Source organism: Gymnoscopelus microlampas (assembly GCF_963454915.1).
Source record: "Gymnoscopelus microlampas genome assembly, chromosome: 9".
NCBI classification, from domain to species: domain Eukaryota; kingdom Metazoa; phylum Chordata; class Actinopteri; order Myctophiformes; family Myctophidae; genus Gymnoscopelus; species Gymnoscopelus microlampas.
The window spans coordinates 36,825,810-36,850,303 of NC_139946.1; the positions used below are offsets into that span (position 1 = coordinate 36,825,810).

At 42.3% G+C, this 24,494-nt stretch overlaps 1 protein-coding gene across 1 annotated transcript in view; it reads right to left on the reverse strand.

Moving 5' to 3' along the window:
- col24a1 (collagen type XXIV alpha 1 chain) overlaps positions 1 to 24,494 on the reverse strand; it is a 147,252-nt gene that overhangs the window by 46,190 nt on the left and 76,568 nt on the right. Inside the window, exons 15-28 of the mRNA XM_084067805.1 lie at positions 21,907 to 21,960; positions 21,397 to 21,441; positions 20,453 to 20,506; positions 18,685 to 18,738; positions 17,926 to 17,979; positions 15,050 to 15,103; positions 14,813 to 14,866; positions 13,675 to 13,719; positions 13,371 to 13,424; positions 12,672 to 12,716; positions 6,046 to 6,099; positions 4,335 to 4,388; positions 2,341 to 2,394; positions 1,230 to 1,283 (exon numbers count right to left, since the gene is read on the reverse strand). Of these exons, the coding sequence (XP_083923931.1) occupies positions 1,230 to 1,283; positions 2,341 to 2,394; positions 4,335 to 4,388; positions 6,046 to 6,099; positions 12,672 to 12,716; positions 13,371 to 13,424; positions 13,675 to 13,719; positions 14,813 to 14,866; positions 15,050 to 15,103; positions 17,926 to 17,979; positions 18,685 to 18,738; positions 20,453 to 20,506; positions 21,397 to 21,441; positions 21,907 to 21,960 (729 nt within the window). The remainder of the gene's footprint in view (positions 1 to 1,229; positions 1,284 to 2,340; positions 2,395 to 4,334; positions 4,389 to 6,045; positions 6,100 to 12,671; positions 12,717 to 13,370; positions 13,425 to 13,674; positions 13,720 to 14,812; positions 14,867 to 15,049; positions 15,104 to 17,925; positions 17,980 to 18,684; positions 18,739 to 20,452; positions 20,507 to 21,396; positions 21,442 to 21,906; positions 21,961 to 24,494) is intronic.

A 24,494-nucleotide genomic window follows, 5' to 3' on the forward strand; every position in this document is an offset into this window, starting at 1 on the left:
ACACGCAGGCAGTGACATGTTAAGTGCTCCCATATGTTTTGAGATTATGCTGTGTAGAGGGGAATTCGTCTGGTAATGTTACATGCTTTATGGGTGGAAAGTGGTGATGAGACAATGAACGGGAGAAACTGCAGAATACGTTGTGAGATCAATAAGAAATGGCACAGTGCGGCGATGCCATGCATGATGCCTTTGAGCACTGTATCACCAGCCGGTGCTTCCCCCCCCATCTTGCTACCATCCTCTGAGATGGACAAGTAATCACCTGGAAAGCTCTAGACCTGGCACTGGTAGACACACTAGCACAGGAGTGTCAACTTTTGCTCTGCCAACCGACCCTGGCACCAGAGAGGCGGACACAGACATCTGCGGAATGTGCTGACGTAGGGTAGGAGCAGTAAAGGGGAAGTCATCCGTCACCTCTTGAAAGGTGCAAGAATTCATGAGAAGAAAACGTGCATCGCCGCACCAATAAATCACAACGACTGGCCGCGATGATGAATGCCGTGCCAAGAGTATGGGTTCCTCCCAGGGCAAATCTAAATGTTGATGGTACTCATTTGTTATTCTATACATTTTTTGTTGCTGAAAAGCACAGGATGTTAAGTCTTTCAAACCAAAATGGAAAAGAGATTTTAATGCAGGCAAAATCTGCTCATCTGTACGAGTTGGGCAAATCTCAAAAGGCTCTAAAGGTCATCCAGTTGAAACACTTAGAGATGTAAACCTGATTTATTCTTAGTTGCGTGCCGGTATACTTGCTTCAACGCTCTGCACTCAATAGTGTTTGTGAATGAAATTTGAATGTACAGTACAGTATTAGCCTGCTGTAGCTTCATAGTCGGAATGTTGTCATTCTTCCTTCTGCCACACGGTGTCTCACTAGTTTGACATTACAGTACCGTTAGCATCCTCCGGTCTGTGATTCATGTTACAGGGCTCAATAAACAGCTGTGTAATCATCTGTAAAGGATCATGGCCCTAGTGGAATAGAAAAACATGTGTCTTAAGCTCTGGTGTGTAAAGAAGAACTGGTGATGTGAGACAGATCATGAAAAGTTTCATGAGTCAAGGTTTTTGTGGTCAGCCAGTCATAAGCCTAAATTATGCTAAGAAATGTAACGCATCACGTCACGTTTTTTAGGATCCTGTCATCCATCTGAGTGCACAGGCCTAATTACATGAGGAGCGGTAGTAGAGATGCTCCAATTGGGGAACAGAAATCTTACCCTTCTACCCTTTGGTCCAGCAATCCCTGGAGTGCCTCTCTGTCCTTGAGGACCCTGAGCGAGAGAAAGAGAGAGAGAGAGAGAGAGAGAGAGAGAGAGAGAGAGAGAGAGAGAGAGAGAGAGAGAGAGAGAGAGAGAGAGAGAGAGAGAGAATAGTCCAAGAGTTATAGACAAAGAGGGAGAGAGGACATGGAGAAACGAGGTAGGGATGAGGACAGAGGAATGAAAGATTGGGAGTAGGGAGAGAAAATGTGAAGTAGGAGGTGTGAGAGATTTTCACATCATCAGCAAAATCTCTGCTGGTGTATACAGTATAATTTAAAACAAATCTGTTTCAATGGTGGCTGTGAAAGTGCCTGTTCGTTGCCCAACATGGACTAGCAGCTAGCACTCAAATAAGGTGCCTAATACAGAAGTAGTATCGTACCAATCTGCATGTTTCAGAGTTAGTGTGACAAGCACATCTTATTATGTTTATTTAGGTATTCTAGGGCATGAGGCATCAAATTAACCTGTACTAAGTAACTTAACTCAACCCTATAAATTAGATACAAAAGAGACTCATCTTGCAACCTCATATCTCTCCAATGAAACCAAGATTACTCAAATGGACACAGTGAATACAATTCAGGCAGACAGAAGTGCTGAACGATCAGCCTGTAAAGATATACTATTTACACGAGTCTAGACTATAACGTGGGAAATGGTAAAATCGGTGTATCAAATCTCCCCCCTTTAAAGTGTTTACAACAGCAAAGAACCAAGAGTGGACTCCTCCACCTCGATCTAAGTATTAAATGTTAATGTTACAATTAAAGTGTTTATGAGAGCCAGCCAAGACACAGAGAAGGAAAGATGAGAGGCAATGGATCTAATCGTCTCAGTCCATTAAGTTCTAATGTTTATATGGCTTGATCTCAAACAGAGAGGGAGCTGACAAGACAGCTCAATCCCTCTGCAAAGACATGTAGCGTGAGGATAACAGGCATAAAGATGTAGAGACGTTTGGGCCATTTTGGGGTATTTATTTCTCAATCACTCATCCAGGTTTAACATACCGTATACTCTTAGTACAAACTGCTTTTCAACATGGAGTTCCTATGGTACTTACAGGTGCACCTTGCAGGCCGATGTCCCCAGGACTTCCTGGCAAGCCTGGATAGCCCTTGTAAAAACAAAAAAACAAAAAACAGAGCAAACAAACAGGGCAGACTATTAGATAGTAAGGTTAGGACAAGATCAAACAAATGTTCACTAAGTGCTGTCTGTTAGTGTACTGTGCAAGTTACAATAGTAGACTTGATAGAGTAGTCCCTACTGCTCTTTGCATCTCTCCTACATAATTCCTGTTAAACTGTTAAGCCTGTTCAGACCACAGATTTGTGACAAATCAAACCTGGAGTCAGCTCCGAACTCGGGTCCTTGTGACTCACAAAGAGCATGTGGTCCGTGCACTAATGGACTGAGCCACCATGCAGGCACACCCAAACTTTCTCTGTAAGCAAGATAAAATGTTTTGGAATTGATTCTAATCCCTGGGTAACAGTTATCCTGAAAAAATAGCAGGACTTTACAAAATCATTGTAAAACTGTCATCTGCACTGAAACACCCCTTAAGCCCTTCATATTGCTGACTGTACCTCTCCTCTTTAAAGTGACTATACTGGACAAACTGGTTTGCCTAGACAGCTATAAGTGCTTACATAAGCAGTCAGTGTGAGCGTGTGCGGCCAAACACGATTCCACACTCATACTGTACGCACAAACGCAGTAGTGAGCCATTGAGCCAGCTATTCAGCCAGTCAGCCAAACATTCATCCAGTCTATCAGTCAGTCAGCCAGCCAGCCAATAAGTCAGGCTGCTGGCCAGTCTGCCAGCCAGCTAGGTCAGGGCTAGCGCCCAAAGCCACAGACCTGGAGTTAATCCAAGGCCCTGGGCCAATGAGGGATGTGGGCCAGTCTCATTTTCCAGGCACAGCAGCAGCATCACTCCATTCCGCTAGAGAAGACGTAGTGATGCTGCTACACTCTCTGGGAGATCTACCTCTACATGTCAAGAAATTGTATAGAACGTTGGGTTGGCTAATCTAGCCACATTTGCCATATCCCCCTTAGTCTATTATTCTGTAACCATGAAGTTATTTATCAAGCTCACATTATTACATACCGTAAGCAAAACTTTGGGAATGCTCTCAGCCAGATAATAGGCAAGGAGTTGGTGGACAGAGAGGGAAGCGAAGTTTGTAATTTTACTTGCTCTGACATACACTGTACACTCTTACACAGCAACATAAACAAATATGACTCACTAGCACAGTGAGATACCCAAACTGATGACCAAACTGAAGCAACAATGGAAGTAGTGCTCCCCAGTCAAAAGTTAAAATGAGGACTACACAGTAAAATCATTTTTTTTTTTATTAATTTGTAGACTCTCAGAGTTCTATTAACACTTCAGGACTTTACAGAGTAAGCTCCTTGGTTCTGCAGCCCTCAATGGACTGCAGTCCTCACTGCCAGGCACTTTGTGATGCAGGCCTAGGGCCAGTAAAGGATGCACACCAGACTCCCTCTCCAGATTATCAGTACAAGAACATCAGCATCACTAGATTACATTACACTGTTGGATCTGTTTTGGATTAAATATTCGTCCATAGCCCTGGTCATATGGCCCTAATGCCAAACAACGCACCACCTAAACACAGACATTATGTCATATTGGGAGATCATAGACTCTTACCAGTTTGGGTTTTTGATCAAACAGAAGCAATGTCAGCACCCTTGATTACTTATTGGCCTGCATCCAAACATGTGGGAGTGAGTCCCCATTAGTTCAACAGTTTTAGCTAGCTACTATAATACATAATACATAAACCCAAACTTCAACATTTCTGCTGTTTGTTGCTAAATCGGGTTCAAATGTCATGGCCAGCCTAAGTTGTATCTGCAAAGTTGCCATTTTAAGCGATCTGAAGGTTGTCCAGATTGTCCATTCAGGACGACAGCTCACACCCCTGAGGCTGCCTCTGATATTAGTGGCATAAGTTGTGTGTGAGTGCTCTGGTGTCACAAGACATACAGTACGCCATCAGCAGTACTACTTACCCTTGGCCCGGTCTCCCCAGGAGGACCAAGCGGGCCTCCTGGCCCTCGATCTCCCTGGGAAACCAAGCAGAGAGAGAGAGAGAGAGAGAGAGAGAGAGAGAGAGAGAGAGAGAGAGAGAGAGAGGAGAGAGGGAGAGAGCAAGGGCATGACAGCGGAAGAGATCGTTAAAACCATGACCTGAAACCATGACACATCAAACCCCTCATAGAACACTGCAAACAGTTCTCTTAAAAGCAGCCATGAAACTAGAGGAGCTACTCCTTTAACACACGCTGAATGTTGGAGAGGCAGCTGGTGGATATGTAATGCAAACAGGTACTTTAAAACCCAGTCTTTCGCATTGTGTTGTATATGTTAAAATGAGCGGTTACACTTGGTGAGTCGCACAGCTGCCTGGGTCTCCTCGCAATCCCCTCTATCCCACTGCATTACTTTAATCGCCCTACCCTTGATCCGTGCTGCATTCATGAATGTACTGTACAAGCACCCTGCTGCTCCCCGGAACATGGCGATTAGAACGGCAAGACAAAATAGTTGCACTGCTCTACGGCAGTGGAAACATCATTTTATATAAGATCGGCGCGAAATCGGATGAAATACGTATGACGTAAAAGGAATTTGTAGGCCATGACAGCACGGCTGGTGCTGCTGACAGATTAACCCAGGAGCTGGAGCATAATGTGAGGAGGAGGAGCAGGCGGTCTGACAGACACACAGACAAATGCCTTCCCATCACTAGAACGTGTCCTGACACACAGGGGGCTTCTGGGTAGGAAGAAGAGGGGAAAAAGTGGAGAAAGGAGGAGGGAAAAGTGTACATCCCTTTGGAGCTACTGTCAACAATCAACAACCCAGCCGGTAAAAGCGTTTCAGTCAATGGTCCATCAAGCAGGAAACAGGGAAACCTCAAGCGCTCTCTGTTGAGCTTAAAGGAGTAGTTCACCCAAAAAATGACTTATTTTCTATTACACACCTCATGAAGCCTTGAATTCATGTTCATTGTTTTGTTTTTGTCTCATTCGTAAGCCGATAATTTGATGACCGGCAAAAAAAAGTCAAAAAGTGTCCTTTAAGTCTCCTACTGGAATCATTAGCATCTTTCCGCCGTAATCAAATGATTGGCTTAGGAATGACAAAAACTAAAAAATCTCCATTAATTCAATGCTTCATGGGGTGTGTAATTGATAGAAAACAAGTAATATTTTGGGTGAACTACTCCTTTAAAGTTGCAATGTGAGGTTGCATATGGACAGAAAAGAACTCCCGAAAAGAACTCCAAAATACTCTACTGGCACTTATAATAACTCACTTACAGTACCGTATTAATACATGCACCTGTATGTGTGTGTGAGTGCATGTGTTTATGAGTGTGTGTAAGAGAGAGGGAAAGGAGTGTGTGTGTGTATACATTCACTATACAGTAAATTCTGCTTAACACATCTATGGACAGCCATCATGAGCAGTGGTACAAGGTCATTATGTTGTCCCTTGCATGGGGAAGAGCCACTAAACATCACGTGGGCTTGACAATATTGTTATTGATGTGGAAGCGAAAGCATTGAGTGTTTGTCTAAGTGTGTGTGTTGGGCCCTGTGGGGCCTCCGGTCATGGCTGTTTAACACAGGCCTAATTACAGGGGTCTGCCACTGATGTGCCACTGGCTGATGTTGACTGACAGCCTAATGGAAGGGAAACAGCAAAACTCCTTACCTTTTCACCAGGTACTCCTATCACACCGGCTATCCCAATCAGGCCCGCTGGACCCTAGAAGAGAGGAGACAAGAGGAGAGAATGACTTCTGAAATTCTTCAATGAGACACCTTAACACATGTACAGTAAACTAACTTCACACACACACACACACACACACACACACACACACACACACACACACACACACACACACACACACACACACACACACACACACACACACACACACACACACTCACACCACCGCAGCAACAACAAAAATATAAATGTTTCACACGAGAGAAGTGGAGAAGAGGAGGAAAGGAGAAGAAAGTACATTTATGGCAAACGTGCCGAAAAAAAATCTTTGTTTTTACGTCAATTTCCTCTCCTGCAAGCAACGCATGGGTCGACACTTGTTGCGCAAAGCATAAATAGACTTTTAGGGGGGAAGGGAGTGAGAAAAGTGAGGGATAGGGTGAGGAGGAGAGGAAATGAAAAGGATAGAAAAGAGGGAGGAAGAAAAGAGAGGAGAGGATGGAGAGTTGAACAGGAGCAGTGGTTCTATCAGAGAAGACATGCGTAACTCTGAGAGTGTACAAATGGAACCAAATGGTAAGGGTCCATTTGGTTCCATTTGCACACTCTCATAGTTACAGACCTGTAAAGGTCCATTTGGAACCACCTCAAGGAACACTGAGGGGGTCCCTGGACCGCACTTTGAGAACCATTGTTTTGACAGCTGGAATGCTGTCAAATTGAATAATTCATAGATTATATTGTGCTGATGTACGCAAAGAAGGTGAACAGTAGGAAAAATCTACCGCTTGATCTGGGTGCTACACACTCCTAGGTTATCAGTTCCAGTTCACAATATAATTCACTCATTGAATTATAAGAAACTATGTTTTCGCGCATGTCTGTCCGTCCGTCCGTCCGTCCGTCCGTCCGTCTGTCTTTGAGCAGCTAATCTCCGATACCGCTGGACCAATCGGCGTAAAACTTTGCACGCACACTCCCAGTAGGCCAATGAAAAACCTTTTTAAAATCGGCCTCATGGTGGTGCTATAACAGGGCCCTTCAAGTTTTGGCCTGTAACTCTTGAACCGTAGGTCATACAGTCAAAATCTTTTTCCCCCTTTGATTCCTTGGCTCATGGCGCAACTCCCCATATAGGCCAAACCCCTTTCTGCCTGACAAGATTTTCAGCCAACGCGTCGCGATATGTTAGCTTGTAGATCTGACATATTTTAATAAATGCTTAAAATAGGGCTTAATTGCTAATTAATTGTATGTAAATCTCAAGAGATATCAAATCTCAAATTTCTAATTATTGTAGTGGAGTAAAAAGTACAATATTTGCTCTGAGATGTAGTGTAGTAAAAGTATAGGAAATAGCTGCCAGGTTTAAATAAAACTAAAACAAATGCAACAGATGTGGCATCCATACCAATATATACATATACAGCTTTGTTGCTATTAAACTATTACCAGTTGAAATAACACTATCCAATTGTGAATCCTGAAAGGTCTCCAAGTCCGTCCAAAAGAGGAGGAGGTATCAAGATGATCCAGTATCCAAAATCTACTCTTCTCAAACAGGATTAAACCAAAGCTGAAATATGAGAAAGGATTGTAACATTGAAGAGTCTGGAACTTTTTCCAGCCTCAAGTGATTTTCTTTTTCACCTCCTCAAAACGAATTCTCATTGCCAAGCGATACTCACAATTAGAATTATAAATTTTGCCTGACAATTTTGTCAGTCACTGGTAAATATTATGGCCTTGCTGCGATGACAAAACTCACTTGAATGATGGCTTCGGATCCAACTAACTTCACACCATGCCACTTCCAGTACAGGAGTGCTTCTGAAGAAAATGCATGCTAATGTAAATATGAGAGTTATCACAGGAGCTTAACCACTTCCAGATCAGATGTCTAGGAGAGGGTCTGTGGTTTGGCCCAGTGCCAGCCACTATTAGTAGTTTACTAGTAGGGATCTAAAGCGTCACACCAGCAGTAAAGCTTATCGGTGACCAGGTGAACATAAAATTAGAGCAGTACAACAACCCTATGCACAGTAGCACCTTGCTATTTAGCTTGTATATATCTAAATATGTATACAGTACATATATATACACAAATTTAAGGATAGCAGAATGACAGGAAAGTGGAAAGGAGACAGTCAATGACGTAGAGCTGGATTCAAACCCACAACTTGGCGAGTAAGTAGCTTGCATTACTGGGCATTTGCTCACTACTGCTAGCTTCCAGGACTGCACTGAGCCATCACAACATCCTGAATAAACACTCAGTGTTTTGGTAATAACTCAGATTGTCAACCCAATCGGTTTGTAGATTGGGTGTTCAAGCTGTGGTTCCACTTTTGGCTGACCACAAAACCCAGTGTGGTCAGACAGTGGCTGTCTCTCCATATGAAGGCAAATTAGTACTGCTGTATTTCATCCTTGGAGAGAGATATGCTGAGAAAGTTATATATATTGTATTTAATAAAGATCTCATGACAGTTTTCTGGGATTCTGTGGCACAGTACTATAAATAACGTCTTGCTGTTTTTTTTAATTGCAGCACTTCATAATTAATTTTCTCTGTATGGCTGCATCATATCTTTGTGAAAGCCAGCCATACGCCAGTACAAAGTACACACACGGCAGCAACCTTATTGTTCCTATTTTACATTTCAATTGGATTGGTTGTGCTGTTCACAATTCTTTACAAGTGACAGTAACCGGTATCATAAAGATGAATAAAAATCAACCATCCATGGAATACAGCTGTTGTTATTATTATACACATTGCTATAAAAAATCAGGGGTGCAGGGTGCTTGGTTACTAGTGAATGTCTTCTAGTATAATTCTCTGTTTTATCATTTTTATAGATTACTCAACTTTATAAAAACTGCCTTGATGACACTGCTAATTTCATTGTACTGTATATTGCTCTGTTCCATATGATAAAAGTTGTTATTATCTCTGTGTCTCTCCCTCACCCCTCTCTCTCTTTCAACCCAACACAGTTGAGGCAGATGGCCACCCGCCCGGGGCCTGGTTCTGCTCCAGGTTTCTTCCCGCTAAAGGGGAGTTTTTCCTGGCCACGGGAAACGTTGAGTCTACATGTAGCATCTTGAGACAACTTGTTGAGATTTTACTATAACAAAATGTAATTGAATTAAATTGAATTGATTGAATTGAATTTGGGTTGATTAAATTCACGTTATTTAAAGACATACAGTACCTCAGAAACTCAATAACTGACACGCAAAGTGGACTTTGACTTGCAATTGATGCTGAGGCTGACATCACTAGATGAAGAATAAACATTAATGTCATGATAGGAACCTTAGTTTATTCTAGTTTATCACTTGTATTGTCTTTGCTGTTTCACTGCGTTGCTGTCATTAGGTGTAATTACCTGTAAATGATACAGCAGTTCACATGAAGAAATTTACTGGCATCGCTTTAGCACTGAAAGGTGGACTTACTGTTCATACTATAGTCTATGCTTCGTAAATGTTACATTCACGCAGTTGTGTCCCAGGTTGAGTTGCTTAGTTGTTTTTTCCCCAGGCCCATTGACTGAATGAATTGCAATGTGGTGCAACTGTTCAGCATGTTACAGTTGATGACTTTTCGATATTTATTTAAATGATTTATGTTGCAGTACTGTATATAAACCTATGCAGGTCTAAGAATAGGAAATAGTGTGTGCGTGTCTGTCTGTCTGTCTGGGTGGTTGCATCATACAATTCTTGTACGTACTACTATGTGATAAAACCCTGGCAGCCCTGGTCAAAGACAGTGTCTGTGAGAGATAGAGAAGGCAGGCAGACTGTGAGAAAGAATGAAACAGAGTGAAGACATGAGTGACAGAGAAAGGCGATAGAGAGACCCGCAGAATAACTACAGAGAGTTTCTATACTATTCGCTAACGCTAACATCAAGAAGTTGCAGGGGTAAATAGAGGGAAATACCGTATATTTTGTACGGTGCAACTGATTCATTTTTGTGGCGCCCCCTATGGGCAGAAGTGAAAACAGTTTTGGAGGCCCCTCAACATGTGATTACAATTTGGGTAGGCAACAGTATCAAAACCCTGTTCGACGGTCATTGTCTCAAGAGACCATTTGTGCCAAATTTGGTGGGGAAGAAAATCATGTTACAGCAACAAACAGTGACATTTGTAGCATTTGTGGCACCCCTATGGGTGTACGTGAAATCACTTTTGGCTCTGGATTTGATTAGAGGCCCAGGCCCCTCAATATGTGATTAATATTTGTGGCATATTGCTAAACAGGCCCCTCCCGCAAACTTTGGAAGCCAATCATAGGTAATCAGAATCAAATCAGAAAAATTTTGGTCACGCAAATCAGCACACATTATCATGTATCAAGTTTTGGCCTATAACTCTTGAATCGTAGGTCATACAATCAAAATGTCAAGCCCATTTCCGCCTGACTAGCATTTCCTTCAAAACGTGAAGTGGCCTGTTATAGCACCACCATGAGGCCGATTTGAAAAAACTGGGAATGTACGTGCAAAGTTTCTAGCCAATGGGTTCAGCGGTGCCTGAAATTAGCTGCTCACAGAAACACAGACACACACAGACGTATAGGGTTGAAAACATAATCCCTGCCCCCCTCCCCCCCCCCCCCCCCCCCAGCTGTTCCCGCCTGGCGGAGATAACAAAACAAAATGCTGCCCACGTATCAACACCGTAACACGATTATCCAGTGTGTAAGCAGGCAGCTGAGCTACTACGGCTTAGTACTGTAGCAGAGTGGCTATGAGAGGATGCAGCCTGCAGGCATGGGAACACTGTCTCCTCATCTACTCCAAATCCCTTAATTGGGGCATAAAGTGGGACAACAAGGCATTCTGTACCAGTTAACAGTAGGAAATGGGTCCATGGGGCTTTCCATATGACAGGGCCTCTTCAGACAAGTAGGGCTTTCAGCATTTCAGCTGTGATCAGGTTTTCTCAGGGGCTCAGGCACACGTCACGGTGTGGGTTACAAATCTGAGCCAAGAGGGCTGATCTAACCATTAACCTTACAGATGATGAGGGAAGGAATACATAAGGAATGACGCTCTCATTTAAATGTGCCTGTCTGTCCTGTGGCCTTTGATGCTCCCTCCCTCTCTCCCTCTCTCTCTCACACACACACACACACACACACACACACACACACACACACACACACACACACACACACACACACACACACGGACATGGAAAACAGCACACATCGAACTGCAGCAGGGACCCATTTTAAAGCGCACCTGTTGCTGATTTAAGCAGGAGAAACATGTCACTTGTCTTATTGTTGGAGATTTCGAGGGTCACCCATGCTGGCACAGTCAGTGGCCAATCCAATTTGGATAAAATATGGCACACCATAAAACCTCCCATAAAAAAAAGTTCACTTGGAGCCCTTTTATGGGAAGTGACTTGTACGGTGACCTCTCCAGGTGAAACAGGGGAACTCAATGGAGACATGCAGCAAAGTCACCCCTGCGTTGACCCTAAAACTAACCAGCTGTTAGTCACTGACAGTTTCTCTCAAGCCTTACCCATCTAATTTATTTGGAAAGTGATGTAATGGCATTCATTAGAGCCTCCATGTGTTTCAGGGGGGTTTTTCTTTTTTTTTGCTAACATAGCCCTGCAGCAACTCTTTGGCTTCAAAGGCCCCTCCAGTCTGCGGTAAGTGCTTAATCCCTCTCATATGTGCACGGCTCCAAAACACGGCTCAACAAGGCCTGCTCGGCGGCCTCCACTATGCACAGAATGCAAATATTAACATTGAGGGTCCTCCAAGAAGGGTGAACGAAGTTTGGATGCTCTGTGCGGCTGCATGTGCGCATGTGGATATCACAAAGGGAAAAATACATCCCAAACCATGTATGTAAGGTGTCGAAAGATTAACTGGCGTGTAAAAACCAAAGTCGGCCATGTGAAACAAAGCACTTACGCAATTAAATGGCTTGTTTAAAAATAAAAGGCCTTCATTACTGTACTGTAATGAGAGGCGCATTAATCACCGGAGCACGGCTCCTTTCTGTTTAGTTGCTACAGTACAGTATACTACCACGGAAGTGACACATATTTTGGGCAAGCATAGACAAACACATAAACATAAACAAACACACAACTCAAATGAGGTCACTTCCATTGAAGCTTCCTCTGCTCTGCTGTGGTGGTCTGACAATTTTCCTATGACAACATTGTTAGTGGGATTCAGTGCAGGATCAAAAAAGTGGGTCAAAATAGCAGCCAAAAGACATCAGGAAATGCTTCTGCAACATCCTAAATTTCTGTCTCACCCATAACCACCCACCTCACGGTGTTGATGTCCACTAAAGGATTTAATTAATATAAAGCTATATCTTAAGATCTGGTCGTGTGCTTTGGCGTTTTGGCAAACCACTTAAAACATTTAATGACGCCATCATTTGATTGGAGACTAATAAAAACTAAAGGCTCCAGCCACTTCCTACAGCAGAATGTAATCAAAACGCTGGGTAATCACAGCAGGAGGCATCTTAATGAAAGCAAAGATTGCACATTAACAGGGTAGAAGGCTTTAATCGCTAGCGTTGGCTAAAAGCATCAGAGACTTACTTGTGGTCCATTTTTTCCAATGTTTCCCAGGTCTCCGTTCTCTCCCTGCAAATAGACAACATCAAACAGAGTTTTGGTTACTGTAGCTTCCTGTGCATAAAGCCTTTTCTGTGAGTCAGTTGACTTGCCACCATCGGCTCTCACAGCATGTGAGATAAACAAATGTGAGAAACCCACATACACACATATGGAAGTGGGTTTTACATCATGTGTTGCTTTCCACTGTGGGTTGTTATTATGCATAATGACAGCCCAGAGAGAGTTCCTTGTCTCAGCTAATTAAAACACAGAACATGTTCAGAACCTAATCCTATAACCACTGGATCAGCTCAGTCACAACACACAAGGTTGCAGAGCGATGCAGTGGGGTATAATCTAGGATCATAAAACTGCTATACATTGCGTAATGATGATGCCACTGTATTTGCAGTGGTTACAAGGCCCAATTACAGCCCATAAAGTGAGGTGAGGAAAATGTCTGGCATTCTGCAGTTCGCTTAAAGGGAAAACTGAGAATGCAGGCTCAAAGATCGAGAAGAACAATAAAACGACCTGAAAGTCTGTGAGCAAGCTGCACTGATTAGACTGCGTGTTTTCATATAAATGGAGGAATTCAGTCCCGGCTCAGTGGATATTTAACTGACTTTTGGTTACAATATAGGGAAAATATGAGCATTTTATGAAAAATAAAACTCTCACCTTAAGTCCTTCGGGGCCTGGTTCACCGATGTAACCTTTCCTTCCAGGTCTCCCCTGAAAAGAAACACACACACACACACACACACACACACACACACACACACACACACACACACACACACACACACACACACACACACACACACACACACAGATCAAAGCCAAAGCAGTCAATGTTTTTTATCTCACCCTATCTCTGCAACTTCCTGGCAAACACTTTTTTTTTTACATACAAACCACCTGCAGGAGGCTGTGTATTTATCTATTACATTATACATGCACACCTGGATGCATGGATACTCACAGTGGGGCCAGGAACTCCAGGTGGTCCGAGTGGTCCCTCATCACCCTGCATGAAAACATTACAGTTCAATCACACAAAAAAACACAGAAATGAACACACACGCACCCATACACACGCACGCAAGCACGCATACACACCCAGGGGCATACACATGTACAGTACCCCTGAAGAGTAAAGTCGTACAGTAGATCTGAAACTGAAAATGGACTTCATAAAATACCTTGCTATGTTTGTAATAGTTACAGATGTAATCCAGATTACTGCTGGACTATTAGTGGTGAGTTGACATACTGTATCAATATAGCAGTTCTAGTATTATGGTATATATTAGCATATACTAGACCATACCCTTGGGATATACGCACATGATTTGGCAACCCGGGAGCCAGCGAACACTGTTCCGTGCACATGGTAATGGTCAATGGCTGTGTGCAAATTCAGATCAATTGCTTCAGCCACTGAGGAGAACCGGGCAGAAGAGATGTTGGGCTCACCACCCGCTCACCATCCACACAGAGCTTTGTCGAATTATAGGAGGATATTAGCATTGAATATTGCGATCTCTGACATAATATACTCAACTAGTTATGGTCATGGTTTGCTTTAGAGCCTTTTAACGATTCCTTTTCTCTCTGGTGCGGACTACCTGTATGCTGTAATGATTCCATGCCAGGAAAATGTGTCAGAGTGTGTGTGTGTGTGTGTGTGTTTGTGGGGGGGGGGGGGGGGGTGTTCTTCAATGCAAGTGGGTTCTACAGTAAATCAATGCAGTAACATTCAGTCCAATAGAAGAGTGTTTGCTCAGCATTGTATGCCAGAGGCTTCTGTTTTTTCTCTCTCCTTTTTTCCATAGCTGGAAAACTCTCAGCCTTGTTTTTATTAGCACCCAATGGTGAATCATGACTTCATTCAGCGGAACATGCCTGGAGAGTCTTCACAAAAGACAAATCCTCAATAGCATGTACACTCCCACTCATTAGTTAGTGGGGTGAAAAAACGTACAGTGACTGCGTGCGCCACTGTATGGTTTAAGTTCGCCTCAGACATAATAAGCCAATGGAAAACCTATGCCGCAACCCATATTTTCCACTGTAACAGTCTAGACGTAAGGATCAAAGCTGGAGCACAGATATCTCACCTCTATGCCTTTTGGCCCTGGTGGTCCCTGTGGTCCTCTGGCACCCTGCAGACCCTGGAAGACAAGAGTAAAATGGATGCATGGACTAACCGACAGATGGACAAAGGGAACAGTCAGAGCTAGTGTAAACAGTATGTTAATATACACAATGCTTCACTGTAACAAAACACAAGCCATATGTTTACAGTGTTGGTACACAGTGGTGGCATTATGATATCGGATGTTATTTAGTGGTACCTTTGGTCCGGGTGGGCCGTTGGGTCCTGGTATTCCTATGTCCCCAGGAAAACCCTTAGAAAAACAACAGGAACAGAGGGGGTTGTTTCACCTGCCATGAGTCACACAACTGATTGGTTGAGTTTGATCCTGCACACTAAGTCTCCTCAGCTGTTGCTGTACATTAGCAGGGATCATATCACTTTTGAAATGTAAAGATGAAGGCAGGATAGTTGATGTGTGAAATCAATCTTTTGCAAATTTGTATCAGACGCGTGCTGGGCTGGGCTTATGAACTTATAAAATGCTTATATAAAACCAAAGTACTGTAAAGACATTGATGGATAGCTACTGAAGGAATGGAAGCTGAACCCCACCATACACACCTGCCATGACACAATGACTCATTGAAGAGTCTGGCCATGTTGTGTTGATATACTACTTTGTGCCGGTAGCCATCAAGCTGCACCACCAAGCCCCCATACATTCTGTTCTGTTCTGGGATTAATGAGTCCTGCTTGGCTCTGGCATACATGCACATGGGATGTACATTAAGTACCATAACAGACGCCTGTTAAGAATTACTGAGCTATAATTGTATCATTGTTTATAGACTGTATATATAATCATTATATTCACTGTTGATAGACTGTACAGTATACTATCCTGATACCCTCTGTTGTAGACCGGATGACACTGTCCTGTCCTGTACACAGATGTCTAGGGTTGATTGATGGATGGATCTATCTAAATGATCTATCTATCAATTTGTTTTAGGACAGTAAACAACACCTCTATAGATAGACAGGTAGCAGAGATGAGAGGAAGATGGGAGGCAAATAGAGAGAAGACTGATGACTGTTAGATTTAGATCTCTGAATGGAATGTGGAGGATTTGGGGCAGTGAGATTACTTCACTGCTATCTCCACATCCTCCACATTGGCCTCTATTCAAATTCTGACAAATTATCGTAATTTGACACATTTTACCCCTGTTGTGCAGTAGTGTTTTTCCATTCCCTTTTACAGTAGCTGTAGATGTCTTGATAGATAGAGATTTAAACAAAGGACATTTATTGGGCTTCCATTTCTGCGAAGCAAGTCTGGGCAAAGTGCTCTCTGAAGAGATAGCTTTAAGATATCATGTAGAAAGAAATAGATAGCATGTTTTGTTTATAGGTGTTCATTCATGTTTTTAGAAGCGCATCTTCTGTTGGAACTGGAAACCATTGTAAAAATCACATCATGTAATGTACCGAAGCCTAAATAGAGAAGCGCAATTACTACATTACACAAAGAAGAATACCAAACCTGGACATGAACAATGGAAATATCAATATTGCTTCCATGTTGCTATATGCTAATTTAACTCCTCACATATCTTCCATATCTCTATAATGTCTTTGTGTGATAATAACCCTGAGTGGGAATACCACATAAAAAAAGAGACCCTGACCTGATCCTCTAGTTTCTGTGTGTGTGTGTGTGTGTGTGTGTGTGTGTGTGTGTGTGTGTGTGTGTGTGTGTGTGTGTGTGTGTGTGTGTGTGTGTGTGTGTGTGTGTGTGTGTGTGTGTGTGTGTGTGTGTGTGTGTGTGTGTGTGTGTGTGTGTGTGTGTGTGTGTGTGTGTGTGTGCAAGCTGATTGTGCTTTATGGCTACGTCTGTGTTTAGACTGGCTTGCTATCAATCTCGCACACAGCATACTTAACTGTGTCCAGCTGAAGCTGTAACTAATGATCTCCTCTTCTGCTCTGTGTCTCTATGTCATGAAACCCACCAGACAAGAGATTGAACTTCTTTTATTCCTTGTTTCCTTCTCATGTACCCAACCACTCTCTCTTATCCACCCCACAGAAGATCTGATGACCCAGGAGCACTAATAGCTCATTTATACTTTGTTGTATGACTGTGTCACTTGCTGAAAAACTGTTATTTTTGGCACTCAAAAGGTCATACAACAAAGTATAAGTTGGGCTTAAAATACAGGGCAGTGGTATGTCACATACTGTGCAGTACAACCTTCATCAATTAGGTCTTTGACATTTACAAAGTGACCTAACGTTCAGCCTGCCAGCGTTAACGTTAACAGTGATTAAATGTGGCTTGAACTTGAGTTTTCAAGTTCACGTCGCTGACATCAGTTAAACCCTGAGGCCAAGTGCAACCTGAGGTCAACTTTCACAGCAGTCTCTTGACTCAGAAACACTTGGGGCCGCAATTACTGAGCAACAAAGGTCTACACTGCAAATCTAAATGATCCCTATAGTCCAAGTGGTAAGACATGATCATGTGAATTGATGAATATTTTAAGCATTGAACATTTGTATGAATTTAGAGCAAAAGCATTGTGCAAGAAGGACTGTTCCTCCATTCAAAGTTTTATATAAAAGGTTAAAAGCATAAAGAGTTGTATCATACTATCCATATTTATTTTATTCTAAAACAGACAGTTCTTGATTCTGACTGGCCGAGAGCCGTTGTAAAACACTCCATAAACACACAGCTGGACCGCACGTATCAGTATCACTGCATCAACATGTTTGCAATTTAGGTTTTCCTATGGCATGTAAGAGGAGGAGGACCGCTCCTTTTCATCCTGTGTATGGGCAAGATTTTACAGTCACAGGGACTACTTTCTTTTAGAACCCATTCTGGTAGGGGAATTGTTATTAAAAACAGTTTAAATTGGGATATGGCTATGATCTTCATGTCGCCATTTTTGGTAACTGTTTTACAAATCAATAAGCCACACAAGATCGTGGTGTACCATGACAACGGCTAAGAGGGTCGGAAGTACTCTGCTCTGTGTCATGTTTCCTACCGTAGCCGTTCTAAAATCCACAGTAAACCACTGCCTCATTGCTTTGATAAATTATATTTGTGTTTTCGTGTTTTACCTCAGGTCCCGGAGGACCAGGTGCTCCCTGTTGTCCCATCTCACCAATTTTACCCTGTTGAAAACACAGAAAACAAATGAGAATCAAAATAAAACATTAAAACCACATGTCCTCCTCTGTCTCAAACGTCTATTTTGGAGTCGATTCTACATGTTTTTCGACTTTTGGCATTCACCAAACTTCATGATGAGTGTGGAAGAGATATGAGTTGTGTCCAGTATACATCTTCTTCCTTTTGTTTGTTTATTTGTCCATGTTTGCATCTGATCTTAATGTATTTCTCTTCTACTAGCTACCAAACAAAGTGCTGCTTGGGGATGTTTCAGTTCCTAGTCCACACACTTTCTATGGGGCTCAAGGGCAAAACAAACCTGAAATGGTGTGAATGTGTCCAAATTGGTTTCGGTTTGCGGTCTAACTGAAATAGAGTACAGATCTCATTGTAGAACGTGTTTACAACATTTTGTCCACAAATGCTGTCCGTATGCTGAGAGTAGCGCACACACACACGCACGCACGCACGCACGCACGCACGCACGCACGCACACACACACACACACACACACACACACACACACACACACACACACACACACACACACACACACACACACACACACACACACACACACACACACACACACACACACACACACACACACACACACACACACACACACACACACACACACACACACACACACACACACACACACACACATTCAGATCACAGTCAGATCTACATTTAGACAGACATACCAGTGGGCCAGGTTTCCCACGTGGACCAGCAGGGCCAGGCAATCCAGCAGTACCCTGAGGAATACAGGGAAAAAACACTGAAATGGACCTGTACCTCCCTGTGAGTGTGAGTGTCTGGATGTGTGCATGTTGTGTGCATCTGTTTGTATAACCCATTCAATCCAGGAAAGCATCTGTGTCATTTTAAGATTTCTTTGGCTATTCAAAAATAGCAGATATACAAGCCGCTTGTAGATCTGCTATTTTTGGAAAAATCGTGAAAATGTGTGCAAATCTTTGAATATATATTTTTTTAACTTGTAACTCAAATCTTTCCTTCTAGGGGGTCCCTGGAACAAAATATTTTGAGATGGGGGTCCGCGGCCAAATACATATCATTTTGGGGGTCCTTGACATGAAAAAGTTTGAGAACCACTGATATTATTATAGCAACATACGTTTTTTTTTAACCATATTAGGATTTAGAAGCCATTTGTAGAATCCCTAGAAGCAAAGATTTGTTACAAATGTTTGCTTTCAAAATAAATAAATATATATATTCAAAGATTTGCACAATAAAAAAAAAAAAGAAATAGCAGATCTACAGGCTTCTATGAGCTATGAGCTTGTAAATGATATACAAGCTCATAGCTCATAGAAGCCTGTAGCTCTTTTTGAATAGCCAAAGAAATCTAAAAATGACACAGATGCTTTCCCGGTCTTAATGGGATAAGTAAGCGGTTCCCAACCTTTTCTGGGTCAGGGCCCACTTGAAATATTTCGAATAGCGGATACGACCCGCCCATCTGACCACTTAACATTACAACATTACATGTTAGATGGCTGCACCGCATGCATTTTCAGAGCATGTTTATTTCAATGACCAATCAATCATTTGTGTTCCGGCTATGATCATTGCAACCAACGTAATACACAGTATGTTATGTCTCTATTTATCTGTATTACAATGAAAACGAATGAGGTAAATACATTTTTTTATTTGCTTTTTTATATTAATGTACTATTATTTATTTTATTTATACGTTTATTTGGGAGGGACAGCAAATATTAATGAACACCACACATCCAATGCAATGAAAATACGCAGGATTTAGCAAGAATACTTATTTCCATCCGTAGTCCCCATACAGAAAACAACAACATTACAAAAAGAGCACATATAAACATTACTAAAAGGGTACAAACAGACGAGCAACAGTAAAAAAAAGGCCTAGTTTGGACCTAAAATACCAGAGACTCAGGAAAACAAAAAACAAAAAAAAACTACATTTAGGCCTACAGCAGGGGTCTTCAACAGGGGGTCCGGGACCCCTAGGGGGTCCTCAGAGTTACTACAGGGGGTCCGCCAAATCTTTGTGCGATATGATATCTTTTTTTACCTTAACCACTTGAACCCTAGCATCCCTTTTCTGAGGAGAACTTTTATCTACGTAGATCGGCTATTTTTGGCAAAGAGACTATAGGTGTAGAGGGAAAAAAGAGCAGACTAAGTAAAAAAAAAGCTTTAATCTGAAACACAATTTTATACAATAGAGTAGGGGGTCCCTGCTTCATCTCTCTCTCAGCTAGGGGTTCCTTGACCTGAAAACGTTGAAGACCCCTGGCCTACAGTATTTAGAAATACAATCTTAGTGTTAATGCCAATTATTTGGGGGGCCCCACTTGCAATACCCTCACGGCCCAACAGTGGGCCCCCAGCCCATGAGGTTGGGAATCGGCGTGTACTGTAAGTCATTGTTTGCAGGTTTTCATTCAACCAAAAACCTACCTTGTCCCCTTGGTACCCCATGTCTCCTGGTTCACCCCTCGGTCCCACTTCACCCTGAATTTCACAGCATCACACAGAGATATAACCCAACACTGCCCCGCCGCTGACACACTGATCACTACACACTCAGAGAGGACAGACAGGTGGACTGAAGAAGACTGCATACAGTATAATCACTAGAAATGATGAAGGCATGCAGTGAGTTATGTACTTCAATGCAGTGTTGATTTCGTCGACTAAAACTATGACAAAAAATGTTGGTCGACTACCTTTTTTCACAGACGAACTTAATAAAAACGAAATAAAAACTAAGCTATGATGAGTAAAACTAGACTAAATATATAATAATAATAATAATAATAATAATATATAATTTCGTCAACAAATAAAAACTAGACTCAAATGTGGAAGGACTAGTGGAGAAGAGATCCAGTAGAACTAAAAGACAAGTCATTTCATGTTTGGTTGCGCTAGGGTGTTGCAAAAAAAGAAAAAAAAACATGCGCTCCGACGCGTTGTGAGCTTGTAGATCGGCTATTTTCAGCATGCAACCAGGTGTAAAATTAGCCATTACCACGCCATCAACGCCTGCCAAAATACGCTTTTGTCGACAAAATCAATTCTAGATTTAGTCGACTAAAATCCACTTTTCAGATGACAAAAATACGACTACAATTTTATTACATTTTATTCAAAAGACTATGACTAAACTAAATCGAAATTTGTTGTAAAAATTAACACTGCTACATACAGTATAATCATTAAAATGATGAAGACATGCAGTGAGTTATGTACTTCAATGGCAGCTCAATGATAACATTATCCACAAATATCTCCTGACTCCGCTGGTGACTCATCATAACACCCTCCACTCATCCACCAACTGGTCTAGGTACACACTAACATACAGATATACACTACAATAATAGAAATATTTAGATCACCTTATCACCTTTCAATCCAGGCAGGCCGGCTCGTCCAGTCGGGCCCTATCACGGAGTGAGACAGAGAGAGAGAGAGAGAGAGAGAGACAGAGAGGAGACTCTCAGTATCCATTCATCCATTCATCACGGTGAATGGGAGCCAGACAGCGGAGATAAGTCATATGGGGGAAAAGCAAATCTGTTGAACATTTTGTCAGGAACCATTGGGAATCTGTCAATAAATTCCAGGAATCTGTCCTTCGCTTATCTCGTGAACCACTCATCCCATTGACTTCACACTTGGTAGGCGTATTGCTGAGGAACGCAAAGAGTGGAGTGTCAAGTCAATTGGATGAGTGCGTGGTTCGGATGAGCACTTCTCTGGCCCGCTTCATACAGGCATGTGCTCAGAACGGTGGCTTTTATTCTTTCTAATTTATTTTTTAATTTTCCTCTCCTTTCTAATTGCCCCCCTGGTGCCCCCTGACGGCCCCCACTTTGAAAACCTTTGGTCCAGCCTGTCCAGCTTACCTGAGGTCCCACCATGCCAGTTAGTCCTCGCGGTCCCTCAGGCCCTGGGTCACCCTGTGGAGAGATGGAGGCCCAGAGTGAGATATTGACACCTGCACACACACACACACGCATGCACGCGCGTGCACACGCACACACACGCACACAATCACACACCATCACTCAAGAGAGAATGCAGCAGAGCTGAGCAAGTGTGGAGAAAAGGCAAACTTACAGTCCATCTCGAGATTTTTAAAAACTCAACAGCAGCCTACAACAAAGCTGTGCGTTGTGAGAGGCAGGCATACTTTTCTGCCATTATTAATGATAACAAGAAAAATCCCAGAGTCCTATTTTCCAACATTGAGTGGCTTTTAAACACCCCCCCCCCCCCAGTCCCATAAGCAGTCATGCTCTGCATCCAAAGTCAAATGCGATGAGTTCGCGTCTTTCTTTGATACTAAAATGATCAACATTCGAGCTGGTATTTTAAATCATGGTGTAATTAATGCTCCAAATGTGGCCATCTGTCACAGTGTGCCGGCTCTACCAGGGAAGTTTCATGTCTTTCCGTGAAATCCAGGAAGAGGAAATCAGATGACATGATCCACCTGCTCTCTGGATGCAATTCCTACCCCATTCCTCAAAGAGGTCTTATAGCTTGGCTGGAGATATTTTAAAAATTGTAAATTGTTCTTTAGCTTCTGGTGTCTTTCCTGACTCATTAAAAACAGCTCTAGTCAAGCCCTTACTGAAGGAACACAACCTTGACCCCTTGGTACTGGGTAGGCCTATTTCCAATTTGCCTTTTATGGGCAAGGCAGTGGAAAAAATGGTTTGTCTCCAGCTGGATGTGTTTTTACAAAATAATAAGATCCACAATAAGTTTGGTTTTAGAAAAGGGCACAGCACTGAAACAGCGCTTTTAAAAGTTGTAAATCAGGGTGTCTTCGGACAACAGCAACACGTCTGTCCTTTTACTACTTGACCTGACGGCTGCTTTTGACCCAGTTGACACAATCCTATTACACCGCCTTGAGAATTGGATTGGTCTGTCAGGCACGGTTTTATCCTGGTTTTATTCCTATCTTACGGACAGAAGCTAGTCAGTCGATCTAGAAGACTTTCTCTCAGACAAACACAAGATCTTTTGCGGTATTCCACAGGGCTCTATTCTTGGTATATGGAATCAATTTTATTTTTTATGCTGATTACACCCAGTTATATCTGTCTGTGACCCCAGATGCTCTTGACCCTCTGAGGTCTGTCCAGCATCTAACGTTGGATGAGCGAAGATTTTCTCAAGCTCAACAAAGATAAGACAGAATTGGCTCCAGTGAGCAGAGAACGTTTATATCCAGTACCCTGAGTAGCCTGGCTATACAAAACAATGCTATAGTAAAAGACCTACAGTAGGTGTTATTCTCGATTCTGAGTTCAATTTTAATGCACACATAAACAATGTAATGCACTTTTTTCTGTCCTTCCTAAGAAAAGCACAGATAGACTACAACTTGTTCAGAAGAGTTTAAACAAAAACCAAGATGAGAGAACATATCACATTTTAGCATCTTTACACTTTCCCAGTAAATTTTAGGATTGATTTTACCACTGAGACAATTTTTGTTGACAACTGCTGCGGCCTACATACAGTAGGCCTACATACACACATACATTCTGCGGTGTGCACATACACACGATTCATTCTGTGCCATAACCTCAGAGCAGTGCTTGGCTGTCCTCACTTTTGCCTGACCAGAATGACCCCTCTAATTAGCAGAGGTGAGGTGGGAATAGCCACAATGCATATAGCTGAGTGGAAATATCCTTTACAGCCAGGCAGTTAGAAAGGGGCACTTAGTAGAGTATGTGTTTTTTTTTTACAGGATTCAGTGGTGCTGATGTTAATTAGAGCAGTGGTTCCCAACCTTTTCTGGATCGGGCCGACTTGAAAATCTCAAAAGTGTTCGCGGCCCACCCATCCTGACCACTTGTTAAGTGGTCAGATGGGTGGGCCGCATGCATTTTCAGAGCATACTTAATTTATCGGTATCAGTATCACAATGAAAACAAAAATGTCAAGGTTTTAAAGAAAAATACCATGACATACATAATATGTTTTAATATTCATGTTATATTATCAATAACATGTTATTATTTTGCCAATTATTTGGGGTCCCAGATCTACAAGCTTGTAGCTTGTAGATCTGTTATTTTTGAAAAATCTTGATCATTTTGTGCAAATCGGACTATATATATTTTTTAAGCAAACATTTGTAACTCTTTGCTTCTGGGGGTCTTTGGCAAAAACTATTTTACAAATGTTACCTTAAAAATATATTTTCAAAAATAGCAGATCTACAAGCTCATAGCGCGGCACTCGGTGCCACGCTATGAGCTTGTATATCTTCTATTTTTTAAAAGCCAAAGAAATCTAAAATTACACAGATGCGTTCCCGGTCTTAATGCTTGAATAGTCAGTCACTCCAGGCCAGCTGAGACCAGCAATGGACCAATAGTCAGACTCACCGCTCCAGTATGAATAACACAGAATACATATAAACACACAAATCTACAAACACAAGTGCACGCACATAAACAAACACATG